Source organism: Scomber scombrus, chromosome 6 (genome assembly GCF_963691925.1).
Source record: "Scomber scombrus chromosome 6, fScoSco1.1, whole genome shotgun sequence".
Taxonomy (NCBI): domain Eukaryota; kingdom Metazoa; phylum Chordata; class Actinopteri; order Scombriformes; family Scombridae; genus Scomber; species Scomber scombrus.
The window spans coordinates 19,115,990-19,135,828 of NC_084975.1; the positions used below are offsets into that span (position 1 = coordinate 19,115,990).

At 40.1% G+C, this 19,839-nt stretch overlaps 1 protein-coding gene across 1 annotated transcript; it reads left to right on the forward strand.

Moving 5' to 3' along the window:
- The first annotated feature begins 632 nt into the window (after positions 1–632).
- Positions 633–19,692, forward strand: LOC133982457 (transient receptor potential cation channel subfamily M member 1-like). Its single transcript, XM_062421510.1, has 27 exons — positions 633–701; positions 7,710–7,786; positions 8,508–8,703; positions 8,876–9,089; positions 9,400–9,524; positions 9,626–9,797; positions 10,160–10,334; positions 10,420–10,543; positions 12,243–12,315; positions 12,478–12,578; positions 12,845–13,021; positions 13,136–13,270; positions 13,384–13,434; positions 13,520–13,660; positions 13,744–13,773; positions 13,909–14,201; positions 14,426–14,654; positions 14,804–14,935; positions 15,058–15,189; positions 15,301–15,429; positions 15,530–15,781; positions 15,927–16,101; positions 16,806–16,826; positions 16,914–17,058; positions 17,153–17,358; positions 18,115–18,247; positions 18,342–19,692. The coding sequence occupies exons 1-27, from the start codon at positions 633–635 to the stop codon at positions 19,690–19,692; spliced, it is 5,058 nt and encodes a 1,685-aa protein (XP_062277494.1).
- The last annotated feature ends 147 nt before the right edge of the window (positions 19,693–19,839 follow it).

A 19,839-nucleotide genomic window follows, 5' to 3' on the forward strand; every position in this document is an offset into this window, starting at 1 on the left:
CTGAGAATTAATCCTGGCTTTTTGCCTCTGCAACACACTGTGTGTCTCTGCATACCTTTCAGTTTGCACCCTGATGGGACACTCCTGTCTTCCCTTTCAGACACACTGAGCCTCATCTGGTGGGACAACCTTTGGCTTTCCCCCTGGCTAACTTTAGCCTCACAGCTTGCATGGCCTCTCTAAGCCTTTTTTGGGGTTGTGGTGTGCCAAAGTAGATTTACCTTCAATAACCATTTATTAAATCTCTATCCATTAGACTCTGAGGCTTCATAAGAGCTGGCTGCATTAAGCCTGATTATGGGATGCCCGGTAGAGGAAAAGGGTCTATGTGTCAAGTGTGTCATCGAGTGATTTATATATCCCCAGCCAGGATCCCTGTCTTGTCAGTCGGGAGTGAGCTGAGCGAGAAGAGAGAAGCACTGTAACCTTTAATGATGGCGAATTTTGATCATTTTTAAAAGTGTAAATCCAGAGGTTGTTGCCATGCCTCAGTTCTGTAGTTGCTCTCTAGGGTTTTCTGTTTGTTTTTTATGTTGACGTTGCCGGTGAACCTTGACCTGTTGCTGCTCTCCAAGGATCCCTGTCTAAGTCAGTCTGACTTGCTTCTGTGAAGCATACTCTGAGTCTTCAACATGGATGCCAAGGGCCCTGGCACCTTTAAACGGTCCTCCCTCAAACGCTCCGCTTCTGGCTCGCAGCGGGTAAGATGAAGTTTGTTCAGCAGACAAATGTCACATTCAACAAGTGATTCTGTATTATGTTACTGAGTTTGCTACTTCCTCTGAATTGTCTTGAAAAAGAAAGTTTCATGATATCCTGACCTTTTTATTGAATTGTGGCATTCATTTTGAGAGTAAGCTAGATGATGCTAGATTTGGTGTTGCTCTAAAGACTTTTATTCATAATAACTTTAGTTGCTTTTTAGTATCCTATGAATTGTGAATATTCTAAGATTGACTTTTGTTGCACAGAATGTCACATGGAGCATTACTATGAGCTGGTTATACTCCGCATTAGGTCCTACCCAATCATTTTACGGCCCGGCATATGTCCCGGCATTCAGGACTGCTATTCGTATATCTTGGTGGGCACATGGTCTGCACTCCCACCCCTGCAAACTTACTGTTGAGTGATATTTGAAGCTGTGCAGGTTTCAAGAGCTGACCACTCCAGTACTACCGTTTAATCCTTCATAATGGCCCAGTATGGACAACCATGGCCATGACAGATTAAGGACTTAAAATATATTTCTAAAGTCTGCTTTCATGTGATTAACACACTCCTTTTAATATGTCCTTGAAAGCAAGAAAGATGTAATTTGTGCATACAAACATGATTCTACTCCCAATCCATTGAGCAGTGTATTCTGGGATTAGAGTAGACACACTACAAACTAACTCAGTGTGCACTTCTGTGGATGCATTTAAGTGTGAATGTGCATGCATGTTGAGCAGGCTAAAGTAAAGACTTTCTTGTTCAAATAGTTTAAAAAATATGGGCAAATTTAAACAAATATTGCAGTTTTCCAAAAATAAGAAAAAAAACATGAAGAAGGAAAATAAACCATACACTGTGTAATATGCACTGTGTAATTTAAAACACATACAGCACACTCAGTTTCAGTTTTTGTAGGTAATATATAGTACATATTCATAATCAGTAAATTGAAAATGTATATTTTAAATATTGAGGGAAATTGTTCCCTGTGTGGTTAAATCAGACTGACTACTGATGTATTTATTTAACAATAAATCTGACACAGAGATCATCAGATGAATTTAGTGTGATGGGTTTCTGTACATTAGAGTAAGCTTTATTTTGCGAGATTATTATTCTTTGTATAATCCAGAGGCTTTTTATATGAGGTTTTTTACTCTATAAAGCAATCAACAATGTCATGGCCCTCAACTACATAGAGCTGCACTTTTAATGAGATCCGATATGTTGCTAAATATAAATTCATTGGCTGCACAGGCCAGACAGCGTAGAGATAACATTGTCCCCTTTTTTCCCCCTCTGATCATGCTTATTCGTCATGTTGTTATAAATAGTTTTTAATCGTGGCTTTATCTGCGTTATTTAAATAACAGGCGTATATTTCATCATTTACAGTGGGTCATGGTATAGAGAAGGATTTATTTTTTTTATCCAAAGTGTAATACATCAGAAAAGGAGTAAAGGCAATATCTCTTTGAATGCAGTCTGGATGGATGACAATCAAATTAAAAAATGAGTATAAAAGCCTTGCTTGTTATTAACAACAGAAACAGCCTCTGTTTTGATTTTTAAAAAGAAATATCAAGCGTCTCGTGATTCTGGTGTAGAATGGGTTGACAAAACACATTTTTAGAAAGGTAATGACCATATCTTAGTTATTATATTCAGTTTAATGTGTTCACATGATACTAATCTGTTGCCATGAATCAACTTAGCAATGCATTCATGTCCATCTGTGATGTATTATACAAATAACACCATTCACCACTGACCTTTTACCTCTTTTACTGAGAAACAGCAGCTTCCTACTCAATACATTCTATAGTCACAGGTCATTACCTATTTACAGCTGGATCTCAGGCTTACAATCAAATTAACAATATCAAAATGACTAAGGCAACATTTAGAAACTCTGAGATTTTCACAATGGGTTTGCAGAATCATATGACTGCATCAGGCTCAGGTCAGGTGAGAGCCAAGAATCCCTTAAAAGCTTTAAGGCTCAGGTCAGGATTGAGCAGAAACATCTAGAACCCGGGGCCGGGCTATGTGTGAAAGTTGGAAAAGCTGGTGAAAAAAGAAAGATGTTTAAATGTTGCAGGATCTTGCAGTAAAAAGTCTTTTTTACTGGGTTTCTCACAACAGAAGTACACATGTAGTAGCATTGTTGTAGCTAAAGTGTGAATTAAAACTAATAGAAAATATTACTAAAGACTAAATATTACTAAACTGAAAAGAAACATGATTACCTCATGAAATTATTTGCTATTTTATTTGACCCTGAGGAGACTCACTCTTACTTTATTTTGCAGAATTATGGCACTCAAATCATATCTGTTAATTGAGTGATGCAGTAGAGTTTGCGAGATACTTATTTTCTGATACAAAAAGATCAAATAAGTTTTGCAAGTTTATATGTCAGCACGATCTTATTCTGATCCCCTGACTCTATGTAATATTTCATGTGGTCTCTCTTTTTTCAGTGAGACTTTCCTTTAGGGAAAACAGGAAAACAGCAGCTTTAAAACATGTCTTATGACTCCCTCAACTCTTGGGGATAATCAGTGACATGTTGGACTCGTGATGGCTAACTGGATTTTCAGAACCCAGGAGGACAATGAGTGCATTTACAAACTGCAAACAGTTAGATCCACAGCTGATGCAAATTTGTCAAGAGCCCTGTAACTTGAGTGTGTCGCTTTGTCCAAATATCTTTCCCCTCAAGTGAATATAAGTATAAGGCAGCTTTTCATTCGGTCCACGTGGGATCGACCATGAGTCTAAATTATTTTTTTAAACAGTTAAGGGGTCTACATGGGTTGTCTTCCTGTCACATTGCATCAAACTCCAACCACGTCGCCATTCAATACCAAAGCCGAGCAATTAGTTGCTTTTATCTTCAACCCTGGTGACATCACATTCCACATAGGACCCCCAAATCCTTTCTGATCCATTTCTCTTGTGCTGATGAGGCTTTTGTTGTGTGAATTCCACTCTTTTTACAATATTCGGAATAAGTGATGTGCTCGTTTTGACAAATCTGACACGACTCATTTTTAGTAAAATTTGTCGAGCCACCGACTGTAAAAACAACAAAAATTTAATTACTTAAAATAAAAATAAAATGCACTGAACTAGACTAGGTCAGATGTCAGCGTAACAGAAATACATCCGTCATTATACCTTTTCCTTATGACTGGTGGGGCTGAAGAGTCCGTGTAATTGTAGCTGCACTGGAACAAATTTGCTGTGATCTAGTTGCTCACTAAGCTGTGGGTCAGGAGACTTGGCCCATGTGATTCAAGTGCAAAAAGGCATGAATGTATGGCATATAGTGTGTGTGAGTGTGTGTGTGTGTGTGTGTGTTTGTGCATGCGTGCGTGCGTGTGTGTGTGTGTGTGTGTGTGTGTGTGTGTGTGTGTGTGTGTTTGTATCTTGACTAACTAACTACGGCATAGTAAAACCAGTAGAAGCAGTGAGAGAATTAGAATCGGAAGATATTCATGTTACATCAGAGAAATATATTGTTATAGTGTGACACAATAGCTATTATAACAGCTAATAAATCATGTTAAGTAGAGGTAATATATAACCTAAATACTTTAATAAAATACCAGAAACTATAATTTCCATTTCAAACAACTGTCTTTTGTTTCGATCATTTTCTCAAAAAGTCTGCGTGTTGGACTGAATGTTGTTTATTGTTATCGAGGCTTGGCTTAAATCTTGTTAATTTGCTTGTTGTGTCACAATCTGATCCTGCAGTATCTAATTCTTCAAGGTTTTTGTTGTAAAGTGCTCAAAGGCAGCTCTAACGAGGCAGCCGGTTGCTGACTGGATTTTGGTTTTAATTGCTGTGGTTAATGAGTTTAAGTAAGCTGAAATAACTGCGTCATACTGGCCAAACCCCTCTGGAAATTGCGCTTTGTTTTCTTCAACTATAATTAACAGCGACCCACGTGCATTTTTTACTAGAGCAGGACCAAAAAGAAAGGGGGAAGTTAGGGGGATATTAATCAGATATCTCTCTCACTGTCTTTCTTAGTCATCAACCACCAACTTCCCTTGTCCTCTTCACCATGAGTTACAGTCAGGCTCTAAACTGCTAACTTCAACCATAAAAGGAGTGCTTATCAAGCCATTTCACATGAGGAAGGTTTTAAATGGATGTCTACGACTTTGTGCTTGTTAACTCCATCTCTGCCTCAAGCTCAACTAAAGCCTTCCTCAAGTGATTTAAGCTTGTACCCAGGAGCCCTTAATGACTTTAAATAGTCTTCATTACTGTTTAGGGTTTCATAAAGTCCATGTATAATCAACAGGATTTATTTTATACTTTTACATTTGATACACTTTGAATACTTGATATCTAAATCATCAGTTTCAGCCTTAAGTTTAAATAGACAGCAGCCAGCATGATAAATCTTATATTTCTTAACAGTAATATCCTTTTTCATTCAGGCTGCTATAAGCTCTTTATTATTCATGTTTTGAAATACAAATCCACTCAGCATTACCTAAATTAAACACCAAGATTAAAAGAATATTGAATAGCTCGTCTGCCGAGTTTTCTTTTCCTTCACGAAAACAGTGTGGGTGGAAATAGAGATTAACTGCAATTAGCATTGACTGACCTTGCCCCCAACTGGAGACCAGTCATGTCTTAACAAGGAGCCTGCCAAAAGAATGCCTGCATCCAATTCTCTCAATTATGCAAATTGGGTTGAAATCAAAGTAGTTGGAGGGGGTAAAACATTTTCAAATGAAAAGTTGGGGAGCCTCTGAACGAGACTGCAGCGCTTTTAGGTTGGCCACTCTTCTCCGTCTTCTCACACAAGCTAAGATCTTCCACACTGTGAAGTGAGCACAAAGAAAGGAGTTTCAACAAATTGGGAGATTAGGGGCCGGTTATCAAAGTAGATTTATTGTGCCTTGTTCAAGCGAAGGATGAAAATACCCTGTGGGCATGGAGAAGGGGTCATGGGACTCCCAAAAGGATTACCTTGAACTGGAGTCATGAGACTTGGGCGAACAAAGACCCTGCTCACATGCTCATCATATTAACTGGCCCTCATAAAGTGAAGAAGTTTCATGTCTTGTGGGATTCAATGAGACCACTTGACTGGGAGTGCAGCACCAGGAGAACGCTCTGCTGGAGGAGCAGCAGACTGTAGACTTCTTCTGTACTCTCTAGACTAAACCTGCAGCAGCCCTAGAGATAGCAGCTCGGACTGAAGATTGTATGTAAGTGTATCTACATTTTATACTTGCAACTCTTAAAAACTAATTTCTTTACTGATTCATTTTATGACTAAATTAGTAACAGCGGGTTACGTGCTACAAAATCATAGACCCTACAATGTGAATTCAGATGTGGTGAATGTGAGTGGGCAGCACTGTTTTGGGTTCTGGTTGCTTACTGATCCATGATTAACACCGAGATGGAAAATTGCTGAGACAAGGCAGACAGCAACAAACTGCACAGTGTCTCCGACTTTCTGAAAACAGGAAAAGGCTTGTAGTATTTTTTTTACAAAAACCTACATTCACAGCATTTGTAATTTTATGAGCTCATGCAATTAAATAGTTTCATAGGAACTATTTTGTTTTAAATTTGTTGTATGTCTGATTTAGAGAAATTTTGTAAAAACGTGTTAAATGTATTAAGTTTATCTACTAAATCAAGTCATTATCCAACAGTTTTGCATTAAGACTAAATGAGATAAATGATGAATGGTCCTGATGGGATCAATTGCAGTAACAAACAATAACGGGGGGAAAAAAATGAAAACATTTTTCATATATTGCATAGATGGAAACATGAATGTGACAAAATTTGGATGAAAACATAGAACAGTAGCAGTACTGCAGCAGTTGAACTTACATATAAATATGTATTAATAGTGTGTAGACAGGCTGTAAAAAACTGTAGATTTGATCGAACAAGTTAATTAAAAAAAATCTGGCTTCTCATTATTAATAATACAATATAAAATCAATAGAGATTTGCTGTGGACAGATTTCTTAATGCATGACACAGCATGTGTATACTATTTATTATATGATGTATCATACTCATATATTATTTGTGGTGTTGCAGAGCAGCCGCGCTGCTGCAGCTCCCTGCTGGCTGAAGCTGAGGCCATTCAGATACAGAGAGAAAGGGAGGGAGATAGAACAGTAACTGTACTGTGTTATGAACACTTGTGGTTCCTGATCACAAGACTTCATTATTATTTATCTATGGTGTTTCAATTACACGCATATGGCTTCAGGCTTAAGGATGAAGTTAAATGGATGTTTTGTACATTAAATATATTTTAAGGTATTAAAACTGTTGAAAAGTATGAATGTGTTTTTCTTCAGTTTATTTTTCCATTGTTTTCCTGGAAGGATTTGCTCTCATTGCTTTGGTTTTAATTGGGCCTCCACTGTCAACAATGGCCTTCAGAGAAACTCTGCTTTGAACTCAGGTTATTTTTTCTCAGCACTGGAAAAAGATCAGATTTGACATAATGCGTGAGCAGAGTACTTTTGTGTGATGCTTCTCACTGGCTGCTGATGAAGCTCGAGCAGCCAGTGAAAGGTATCTAATTCTACAGAGTTGTTCAGCAACATACACACTGCTCTAATAATCTCAAGAATAACTGAAAATGTTCTGGATGAAACCAGTTGCACTTGGGATCAACTTAAAATGTAACAAACAATGGTTTTACCTGTTGATACCAGACAACATGCAATATCTATATTTATCTTTAGGTCTCTACAGAACCTTTTCCACTTTTAATGTATTTCTCTCCTCTCTGTCATCTATGGGTTTATTCACAGGATGCAAATAGTCCTCATCTTTTAGTCAGGATTACTGCTAAGAGGATTTTGATAGTGAAACTTATTTTCAGATATCAGCAAAGCTGATCTCCCTCTGACTCTGGTATGACAGCATGTGATGTAAACTAACACTTTTCTTCTCTTTCAAATTTTCTCTTCATCAGGCGCAGAGAGCTTGGATTGAGAGGACCTTTCAAAAACGAGAATGTATTCACATATTTCCCAGCAAGGACCCGACCAGGTAGTTATGGTCTTCGGACTTCGGTCTTCAGATGATATGAATATAAACTCATGAAAACATTGTTCCATCAAAACATTTTAAAATGTAAGACAGGCTCCTAAAACATGTTATCTTACAGAAATGTATTTAAACTGGGAATGCTATGTATGCCTGTACGCAGGTTTGATTTAAAGAAAAAAACTAAAAGACAATGGTTGCACTGGTATAAACTCAACCCTTTAAATATATAATATACTGGCCACAGTAGATACGATGGATGTGAAACTCAAGACAATGTTAAACGATGTCAAAGGTTGATGTTCAGCTCTATATTCTCCCTATTTATTAATTAATATACACATTTAATGCTCCAATGACTTTAATCATTTATCAAGATTAAAAAATAATTTTACAGAGTGTACTACTGTACAGTAGGACATAGTTACTATCCCGGGCTCTGAGAACAGGCAGAGCAGCCTGTGTTCACTGAGGCATACATTTCCAAAAAAATGGGCACAGTCATGAAAGAGCATCCAAAATCTGTGTTTTTTCATAAAGGAAAAGACACAGCCTTCATGAACAGAGAAAACAAGTCATTCAGTCATTCACCTTCCCTTGATGCAACTCAGTGATACATTACTCAGGGATTTCTACAAGTAATCAACAGTTTATGTCTGTAGTTCAGACAACAGGGACCAGGCCACACAGCTTTTGAGTGATTCTTGTTCTCTGGTCTATCTAGATGTGCCTGTGGTCAGCTGGCAACACAGCACCCGGCCATCCCTCCTGGTGCCAACTCTCTAGAAGAGGCAAACCAGCTGGTACACATTGACACCCCGAAGGATAAATGGAGTGTGATCAAGCACACCAGGACCTACCCAACAGATTCTTATGGTGTAATCGAGTTCCAGGGTGGAGGATTCATAAACAAGGCCATGGTGAGTTTCAACACTGAAAATGACCTGGAAGCGGTCCTACATGAAGTTACAACAGCATGCGAGCAGTGAGTGGATGTGATGTGATTAAACAGCCTCTCATATCTGACGTACCCCTTTAAACATTTAAAACAGACAGGATCGTGCTGAACTGTTCCCATCTTTTCTATCCTAGTACATCCGGGTTTCCTATGAGACAAAGCCAGACAACCTGCTGCATTTGATGGTAAAGGACTGGCAGTTGGAGTTGCCAACGTTGCTCATCTCCGTGCATGGAGGTCTCCAGAACTTCGACCTCCAGCCCAAGCTCAAACAAGTTTTTGGCAAAGGCCTAATCAAAGCTGCTGTCACCACTGGAGCTTGGATCTTCACGGGTGGAGTAAACACAGGTAGGGAGCTGACAGTTCAGGATTATGCTTTTAATGTTCACTTAACAAATAACAGTGAGTGACATTAGAAGATTACATTTGCTCTCAATTGTCATTACATAACACCTATCCAGCAATTTCCTGGTAGAGATTTGACCAACCCATTGTTACAGATTTAAGCACTATAATTAAAGCTTTTGTGGAAAAATTCATTATAAATGACAATCTGTGTGGACTTTGCGTGCAGTAACCACAGTGTGTCTCATGATGCATTCCCCATTAGGCACTTGAAAGAGTAATTTTTCATGTTGCTATGCTCTGTACAACTTAGGGGTCTTCCGTCACGTTGGAGATGCCTTAAAGGAGCATTCTTCCAAGTCACGAGGGAAAGTGTGTGCAATAGGAATTGCGCCATGGGGGATCCTGGAAAACAAAGAGGACCTTATTGGAAAAGATGTGAGAGCATTTGCTGCATTTATTCTCTTTCGAAGCAACATCTCTCATACTAATATTTCTTCTTGAAACATTTTGAGCTAATTTTCTTCCTCTTTTTCCAGGTAACCAGACCCTATCAGACGATGGCCAACCCGCTGAGCAAGTTGGCTGTGCTCAACAACAGCCACTCCCACTTCATTCTGACCGACAACGGCACCTGCGGGAAGTACGGCTCCGAGGTCAAACTCCGCCGACTGCTGGAGAAGCACATCTGTCTGCAGAAGATCAACACCCGTAAGTCGAAAAACGCTCCATGCATAACAGAAAGCATCTCTTCATCCTCCATAACGTTTGAGTGTGAGCCAGGGTCGTGTTGGACATGTGGCTGGAGAGCTCCTCTGTGACCTGTGGGCTTCCCTTTGTCATCCTATGCCTGGAGCTCAAATAAGGCAGGGACAGCAAAGGGATGCTCAGCTGTCACCACTGACTTCACTCCCTCCCTTCTCTGGTTTTGTCTGTTCACACATCACATCAATGTGTTCTGCTTCAACATTTCACTTTAAGTTCTGTTGTTTTATTATGACAATACTATAAGGTGACAATTCAGTAATAATGGGATGGATGGAAAGAATGACTATTTTTGCTGTGTGTTCCAGGTCTGGGCCAAGGGGTCCCTTTGGTGTGTCTGCTATTGGAGGGGGGTCCCAATGTTATCTCCATTGCCTTGGAAAGTCTGAGAGACGAGCCTCCCATTCCTGTGGTGGTGTGTGACGGCAGCGGTCGAGCTTCTGATATAATTTCCTTCGCACACAAGTTCTCAGAGGATGGAGGGTGAGATTTCAGATGACTTTCCTCTTTGCTGTACACATTCCTCCAGGAAAAAGCTGAAATATCATCTTTGAATCTCCTCCTTTAGCCTGGTTAATGATGACGTCAGAGACCAACTTTTGGTGACCATACAGAAGACTTTCAATTACACCAAAAGCCAATCACAGCAGATCCTGCTCATGGTTATGGAGTGCATGAAGAAAAGGGAACTGGTGAGTAGAAGGATAAACAAGTGAATCCTCATAAAGGAAAAAAAGCTAGGTGTTTATAATACTAAAGTGTCTCATATTTCACAGTTGTCTTGTGCTTGAAAATGTTTCAATCAATAAATACATTTGAGTTGTGAAGCATTTGGTCTCCATCGTCATTTATCCATTCCACTCATCTTTGTGTTTCCATTAACATATTGAATAAACATAATCCCCACAACCTGCTTGTCATTTCTCCTTTGTGTTGTGCTCATGAGTGGTATGTCATATAATCCGAGGCATTCGCAACTTCATCATCAACCCTCATGTATAAACACAAAGCTGTAAAGCGTTGATGGGTGTCATATCCTTCAGCATGAAACTGCATCTCACTGCTGTACAATAAAGCGCACACCCTGGTAAGAGTCTTCACAGATAGCAGATTAATCCCAGATCTGAGAGTGTTTCTCCAATGTGTTGGCCAGAGATCTTGATAAATACATAGCAGTAGCATTTGTGCATCTCCAGCAGATTTCTGTAAGTGATGTGATTAGTAGTTTGTAATACCCAGTGGATATAATCTCCAGGCTCCATACATTTAGGGGGGGGGGGGGGGGCGGAAAGATCAGCGCACACTACCACCTGCTTAGCAGAGGCTCTTACTTCATCTATTCACAGTAAGCATGCACCACACAGATGGAGGAGAGGATCCATCTCCCTAATCCTCAGCTAGGTTCCTCTCTCTCTCTCTCCACTCTCCAGGCTTTTTTCAGTCCCTAAAGTGCTATCACTTCACCAGAGAGACTGTATCTTCTCTCCCTGATGTATTAGACTGCCTAATGCTCCAACATACCCAGATAAAGCAACTTAAACTGCTTTTTTAAAGATCATACTGCTGTTGGGCTTTTCCCTCCGGACCATTTGGTTTGCACTGATACCCAACACAGACCATGTGACAGAACTGCCAAATTGTTTGAGCTCTTTATACACAACTAAGAGGCTACACTATTGCCTGCTATTAATCTAAAGTGCCATGACTAACCTACAGGTGGTTCAGTGTCACTGTCTGGTCTCCACATAATCCTTTCATCCTAAGTGCAAGCCATGTGAACAGCTGGGTTACACAAATAAAAACACAGATTTAGAGGGCTGAACTTTGCAGTGATGTAACACTAAAATACAACATTTAACCGAATTATGAGATTTTTAAAAAAAAGTTTCCCTGTTCGTGAAAGCAAAGGACACAGCCACAACTGTCTGAAGAGCAACACAAGTTTTCAGTCTTCATACTGATGCATGCTGCTTATTATCGACGTGTCCTGAGACCAGCTCTGAAATCTCTGGCGCCATGCCACATATTCATGCCAACCTAATCCCATTTACCATGGCTGCACATGTGACAGACCCGTCAGCATAATTTCATTTGATATAGTCGAGTCTATAACAAGGCGAGCACTATCACCCTGTCTGACAAGTAAATTAGCTCGAAGGGTCAGCCACAGAGTGCTGGAGTGAGATGTCCTGCTGAAAGAATCTCCCATCAGATGCCATCACATGTTTACAGCTACAGTTAAAGAAGGGAATACATTCCTTGCATGATTTCATTTGTTCATTCATTCATTCATTCATCCATTCACCCACCCATTTATGTGGTTAGAAATTCAATTATGTCCCTGCATACTCCACATCTTTACTCAGTTCTTCTCTTTTTTTTCACACATAGATCACAGTTTTCCGAATGGGCTCTGAGGGACAACAAGATATTGAAATGGCCATTCTCACTGCCTTGTTAAAAGGTATTATCTGACTAAATATCCGAGCCACAAAGTGAAATAAAAAATAAAAAAAACAAAATTGTATGTTACTCAGAGCAATATCTTTCCTACTGCATAGCACTCTCTTCATCTCTCGCTTCTCTCTCTCTCACTCTCTCTGACCCTTCATTTGTTTTGCATCAGGCACGAACGCCGCAGCAGCTGACCAGCTCAGTTTGGCTCTGGCCTGGAACAGAGTGGATATTGCTCGCAATCACATTTTTGTGTATGGACACAATTTACCAGTGAGTGGTGTAACCTCTGAAAATTGTAAATTAATTATTCTGCATAAGTGCACTGCAGTTGCAAAGTTTAAAATCCCCCAAATCCTTTGAAATATAAATCAGGGGTCTCAGCCTTACTTAAACAGAGTTGTCTTTGTCGGAACCACAAAAAAATGATTCAATGCAATCATCAAATTACAACAATAGCAGTAAAATATGATTGATATGCTGCTGTTTAAGCAAAGAGGAGCCACAGCTTTCTTCCCTTTTTATTCCTGCTTGGCCAGCCTGCTGGTGCCATGGCCTACACTACAACTACTCTAGCCCCAACCCAGGATAAGCAGAAGAGTCCCACCACTGCCCCTCGCAACAAAACCAGAGGAAAGAAGGGGAAGGGGAAAGGAAAGGCAAAACCTGAACCTCCGGAGGAAACCGATCCAAGGAAGTTGGAGATAATTCGATGGGTAAGGGGCGGGGTTCACAAGAAAACTCTCACTTCAGATTGAAATATGAGGGAATAGAACAAAGGCTTTCTCTACATTTTAATTATAATGCACTAAATATTTCCTTCTGGTTAGGTGAACTCTCTGGAGCAGGCTATGATGGATGCTCTGGTGCTGGACAGAGTAGATTTTGTTAAGCTGCTCCTTGAGAATGGGGTCAATATTCACCACTTCCTCACCATTCCCAGACTGGAGGAGTTATACAACACAGTGAGTCTGACGCACTGCAGCAAATCAAACTGAGAGTCATTCTGAATCCTTCAAAATACTAATCTGACAAACATGAAAAAAGAATCACTCGACTTTCTCTTTTCTCCTCTCAGAAACTAGGCCCTGCGAATACACTTCATGCTGTGGTTAGAGATGTCAAAAAGGTAAAGGTTCCTAATACAATTGTGGCAATGTATTATCTCAACATAGCTACTTACAAGACTTCATGTTACTTTGGTGATTCTGCAGGGAAACCTTCCCCCAGACTATCAGATCACTTTGATTGATATTGGTTTGGTGCTGGAGTGCCTCATGGGTGGAGCTTACAGAAGCAATTACACCAGAAAGGCTTTCCGCAACCTCTACAATAATTTGTATGGACTAAAAAGGGTAAGAAATCAAATAATAATAGCTTGTTCGTCATTTAAAATCATATTTGATATTAATTGTCATATTTTGTCATTTTCTTGCAGCCAAAAGCTCTGAAGCTTCTAGGAATGGAGGTGAGGTGTTCTTTACAACAAAACACATTTAAACTAATTTTACTTTTAACCAAAAAAACACAGCCACATTATGAAATCCTAAAATAAACCTACAGAGCAAAATTATTTATAACAATTCTTTATTTTTGTTGTTAGGATGATGAACCTAGAACAAAAGGCAAGAAAAAGGCAAAAAAGAAAAAGGAGGAAGAGGTAGAAATTGATGTGGATGACCCTGAGGTGTGTCGATTCAAGTTTCCCTTTCATGAGCTGATGCTGTGGGCAGTGCTGATGAAGCGCCAGAAGATGTCACTGTTCCTCTGGCAACGAGGAGAAGAAGCTATGGCCAAGGCTCTGGTAGCCTGTAAACTGTTCAAGGCTATGGCCCATGAGTGCTCTGAGAGTGAGCTGGTGGATGACATCTCCCAAGACCTGGAGAACAACTCAAAGTCAGTACTTCAGTGTTTTGAACACAGCCTGATATTACTGCATAACATCAGTATTACAGTTATTATTTATTAAGAACTACACCAAAGTGCATATTATCATTATTTGAGCACCTTAACTTGGTGACCCATCCTCTTCATTTAACAGCTGTGGCTCACTTTACTTTAACAAAAAAAATGAAATTGACATCACACAAATGGTTGTTATTGTGTTCTCGCTTTCACAGAGAATTTGGCCAGCTGGCCTACGAGTTGTTGGACCAGTCCTACAAGCATGATGAACAGGTGGCAATGAAACTCTTAACGTACGAGCTGGTTAACTGGAGTAACTCCACCTGTCTGAAGCTGGCTGTGGCTGCCAAGCAACGAGACTTCATTGCCCACACATGCAGCCAGATGTTACTCACTGACATGTGGATGGGCTGCTTAAGGATTGGCAAAAACCCCGGCCTCAAGGTTGACATGACAAAATGTTTTTCTATAAGCAGTCATTAAAAATATCTCATAGTTGTAACATTGAGATAATAAGGTGTGACACTTGTTGACAGTAATACATTCATTGTAAATAAACTCACCGCAATTTGTGTGTTCATTTTCTCACCTAGGTCATTCTGGGAATTATCTTCCCTCCTTTCATTCTCTTGTTGGATTTCCGTCTTGGAGACGATGCGTCGTACCATGCACCTGGAGACAAAGAAGATGGAAAAGAAAAGGATGATGTCGCAAATTCCGGCAAGGTCCTGGTTCATGCTGACCTTGTCAGATTAATATATTTTAAACATACTGGAATTTTCTCTTTTTGTCAACGGTGTAAAACGATAACCAGTAGGCTAAATAAGAGTTTGCTGTTATCTTGTAGGACCCTAATGCTGATACAACTTCACGAAAGGGGGATGAAGAGGAGGGCAGCACCAAGGTCCGCAAAATCCCCATCGGCAAAAGGTTCTTTGAGTTTTATGATGCGCCCTTCACCAAATTCTGGTTCAACACTGTAAGTTTCCCTCCAATGAACACAATATTTTAAACTATGACTATTATTTTAAACAGTGTCTTTGTTGCACTGACTTTATGGTATGATAACAAATTTGCCTTCCTCTGACAGATTTGTTATCTGGGCTATCTGATGTTATACAATTACATAATCCTTGTGAAAATGGAGCGATGGCCATCTTTACAAGAGTGGACTGTCATTGCATACATCCTTACACTTGGTGCTGAGAAAGTCAGACAGGTAAAAGCCTGAACTATGATCAGTTTGACCAAGTCAGTATGCCTCAATTGCCAAAACACCTTTTTTTTAATGGTGTCTTTATAACAACCCTGGTCTTTAGATTCTGATGTCTGAGCCAGGGAAGCTGAAGCAGAAGATAAGTGTGTGGATGGAGGAGTACTGGAACATCACAGACCTGGCTGCCATTTGCACCTTCCTTCTTGGGCTCATGCTACGACTGCAGCATGAGCCTTATTTGGGCTACGGCAGAGTCATCTATTGCATAGACATCATCTTCTGGTACATTCGCGTATTGGACATCTTTGGAGTCAACAAATACCTGGGACCCTATGTGATGATGATAGGAAAGATGGTAATGACATTAAGTGTTTAACTCTGAGCTAAACAAATTATTTGGAAAAAAAAATCTCAACAGACATGATGTGCATACAAATGGAAGGGACAGAAGTTCACTGCATATGCATATTCAAATGCATATTTCTTTTCATTTCTTTCAGATGATTGACATGATGTACTTTGTAGTGATCATGCTGGTGGTTCTTATGAGCTTTGGAGTGGCACGACAAGCCATCCTTCACCCTGATGAGGAGCCAACCTGGCGCCTGGCCAGAAACATTTTCTACATGCCCTACTGGATGATCTATGGAGAGGTTTTTGCAGACTCGATAGACCGTAAGACTAGAATTCATAGTAAGATTCTGTTTCCTGATTCTGGGCAGATGATCAGTGCTTTTCATTGAACTCTGTGTCTTAAACCTTGTGACTTTTAGTAATAATACACTGCACGATGACCCCTGAATACTCTGTCTCCCTCTCCTGGCACACTTATGCTATGTTCTGTAATATTTGGAAATTAATTTGCATTGAGGAAGAGCAGAATAGGTGTTGTTATCTCATTTCCTCAATCATGATCATCTGCCTCCAATTTTTTTTTGTCAGTGTTTCTTCTGTCAGGGTGAAGGCAAGAAATAGTCATTGAAAAAGCCTAAATTAGCTGGATTACTAAATGTTAGAACACTTTTTCTGAGGAGGTGGCCAATAATGATTTGTGTCTTTAAGTATATAGATGGTTTCTGATTGGCTGCTGATTCTCTCAGTCTTTAAAACAAATGCTGCATATTCTAGAGTTTGGTTAACAAAGCTACAAACTAATCTTAAAATCATCTGTACTACAAAAAGTGCAAATTAGAACAGTGATTTAAAGCAATTTCTCTTTTATTGGCAAATCTGTAGAAACATTTTGATGACACATGTCCAATATTACATGGACGTCAGCTTGATCTTGACAGAAGGAGACTATGATATGAAAATATATAATATGATTTTAACGCTTTCTCCATGTCTTTGCCTTTGCGCTTTTCTCCGGTTTCTCAAAGTCTATGCAATGGAAATCAACCGTGAGTAGACTTCAACACAAGAATGCAATTCAAATAAATTAGACCTAAGAATCTTTTTTAAAATAAATAACCATTTTTTCCCCACAGCTCCATGTGGTGAACATTTGTATGATGAGGATGGGAAGAAATTGCCTCCATGTATCCCCGGTGCTTGGCTCACACCTGCTATTATGGCCTGTTACCTACTGGTGGCAAACATTCTTCTGGTCAACTTGCTCATCGCTGTCTTCAAGTAAATATATATAATCCTATGTCTGACTGCTCTGTTATTTTACAAAAAAAATAAATTGACTGTACTCACCGGTCTTGGTTTCTTTCCCCCATAGCAACACCTTCTGTGAAATCAAGTCCATTTCCAACCAGGTGTGGAAGTTCCAGAGATATCAGCTCATCATGACCTTTCATGACCGCCCTATCCTACCTCCACCTCTCATCATCTTCAGCCACATCTATATCCTCTTAAGCAGGCTGTTTCGGCGATGTGCCAGGAAGAGACAAGAGGGAGAACTAGATGAGAAGGACCGTGGCCTCAGTAAGTCGCATTTAATAATCCTTAACATCTATCCTCAGTTTCATCAAAATCTTTGAAAGGCTGCAAACATTGACCCCCCTTTTTCCCGCTATTCAAAATTGGAGCCAAATTATCTCCTTTCCACGAGCTGACATCTTGCTTGTGTGACTGTCAATTGAAGCCAGAGTCTGCGCAGTAGAGTGGGGCGCCTGACAGAGATCTGAGAGTGGTTGTCACAGCTGTCAATCATGACATCCCTTTTGAAATCGTCAAATAACAATTATTCATTTTTAAAATATAATTATTTTTAAGTTTATAAGTTAGTTTTTAAATAAAAACAAACTTATAAGAAAAATATAGAGCTGGACAAACATCAGTGTGATAAGAACTGCCTAAAATTATAGAAATTATCTTTGGGAACATTTTATTTGACTTGTATTTTGGATTTTTTTTAGTTTGGCTCATGTACTGAACATGGAGGGGGCAGAATTTATGAACTATACTGCAGCTAGTTACCAGGGGGCAATCCAGCTGTTTTGACTTCACTTTGGGGAGCAGTCATGTTGTCCATATTTACAGTCAATGGCTGCAATATAATGTTGCTATAAGGTTACATTCAAACACTTAACATCAGATACAAAAATAATTATATTTTGTTTATTCCTGTTTGTTCTGTTGTAACAAATTGATAAACATGGACCATAGAAATATTTTGGACCTGACCAATAATTTAACAAACACACTGACTGACACCATATCATGATTTGTTTCTTCCAGAGCTGAGGCTGAATCCAGAGGAGCTAAAAAGTCTGTACGAGTTTGAAGAACAGTGTGTGGAGGAATATTTCCGAGAGAAGGAGGACGAGCAGCAGTCTTCCAGTGATGAGCGCATCAAGGTTACCTCTGAAAGGTGAGCCCCCATTTTAAGTATATTTTCAACTTCTAAGAATGATGATTACAGTTCAGGCTTGTATTAATGTTATATTTCTCTGTTTTCATGGCAGAGTTGAGAATATGTACATGCGTCTGGAGGAGGTAAATGAGAGGGAGAACACTATGAAGGCCTCCCTGCAGACGGTGGATTTGCGCCTGGCTCAACTGGAGGAGATCCATGGTCGAATGGCAGTCGCCCTAGAAAAACTCGCAGGAGTGGACAAATTGGAGCTGACCAGAACATTTTCCCGAAACTCATCCGTGGGTGATCCTTCCTCTCTACTTCGCCAGGGCAGTATTAACAGTGCTGACGGTTACAGCCTTTACCGCTTCCACATGGACATGGAAGAGTTTGCAGCGAAGCAGAAGGAAACTGATAATCCTGGCATAGAAAGAAAGAAGAGTTTTTGCACTGTCAATGCCAAGGAGGGTAGTCAGACCTTAGAGGTTGGTGGTCTGGATAGATCGCGACCCAGTTCATGTGTGGACATCCTCATATCTCCATGTGAACAAAAGCCTGTTTCTAATGCATCAAGTCAAGAAACCATGAACAAGGCAGAAGACAGCACAATGATGCTAGACAGACTCACAGACAAGAACAGACTAAGACCTTCCTCTCTTCCAAACAGAACCAAATCACTGAAATGCTATCCAGTTGAAGAGCAAGACACCTCTACCTTGACAAAGAGGAGAGCCATGAGCACTATCATTGTAGGCCCTCCTGATGATCCAATGGAAGCTGCTGAACCCACAAAGACCACCCAATTGCCAGTGGGGACTTCCTCTTCTCCAAAGAGAACTAAATCTCTGAGATATATCCCATCTGAAACCCAAAGCCAAACATCCCCGACAACAAAGAAAAGGGCTATGAGCAGCATCATCTACAACCCAGTTGAGGCAGGTGATGATGTGATGCAAACTGCACAATACAGGTCATTGCTGGAGCAAGCAACTAAAACCCAGAATCAATGGCCAGAAGACTTGGAGTTTAAGGTGCATCCCAGCGTCTTTGGTCACATGCCTAAAGTGTCAATAGTCAAAGCTCTTGCACAGCAGTTTCAAACTACCCCTGCGCCTGGAGAGCTTAAGCAAGAGGAAAGTCTGATTAATCAAATTCCTTTAAAAAGTAAGGGAGCTCCCCCACCAACAGAACCCATGGAAGACCAGACAAAGATGAAGGCAAAGAGAAACCTATCGGACGGTACTGACTATCTGACTGTTGCTCATAAGTATATACCGTCTCAAAGGTCACAGAGCTGGAATGCAACAGAGAGGAAAGCAATGTTGGCTAGCAAGCCGGGAGCCTCTAGCAGTGAGATAGACCTTGCTGAACCGTTCAGGGTGCCAGCTGTTGGAGGGAAGGATGTAGGAAAGAAAATGGAAGCAGAGAAGAGAGATGATGATGCACAGGAAGAGAAATGAGAGCCAGAGAACAGGAGGGGATAAGTGAAAGCAGCAACAGAAGACAATGGACTGCCATCATAGAGCGGCTGCTGTTTTCACAAAAATTTGAAAAACAGACAGTAATGAAGCATCATTACCAAACTCTCTAACATTTTAAATCATGCA

Bases quoted from the DNA above. Each gene is read 5' to 3' on its own strand.
- LOC133982457 (XM_062421510.1), top strand. From the start codon at position 633: ATGGATGCCAAGGGCCCTGGCACCTTTAAACGGTCCTCCCTCAAACGC. The intron at 17,359-18,114 runs GTAAGTCGCATT...TGTTTCTTCCAG, and splicing joins TGAGAAGGACCGTGGCCTCA to AGCTGAGGCTGAATCCAGAG. The intron at 18,248-18,341 runs GTGAGCCCCCAT...TTTTCATGGCAG, and splicing joins ATCAAGGTTACCTCTGAAAG to AGTTGAGAATATGTACATGC.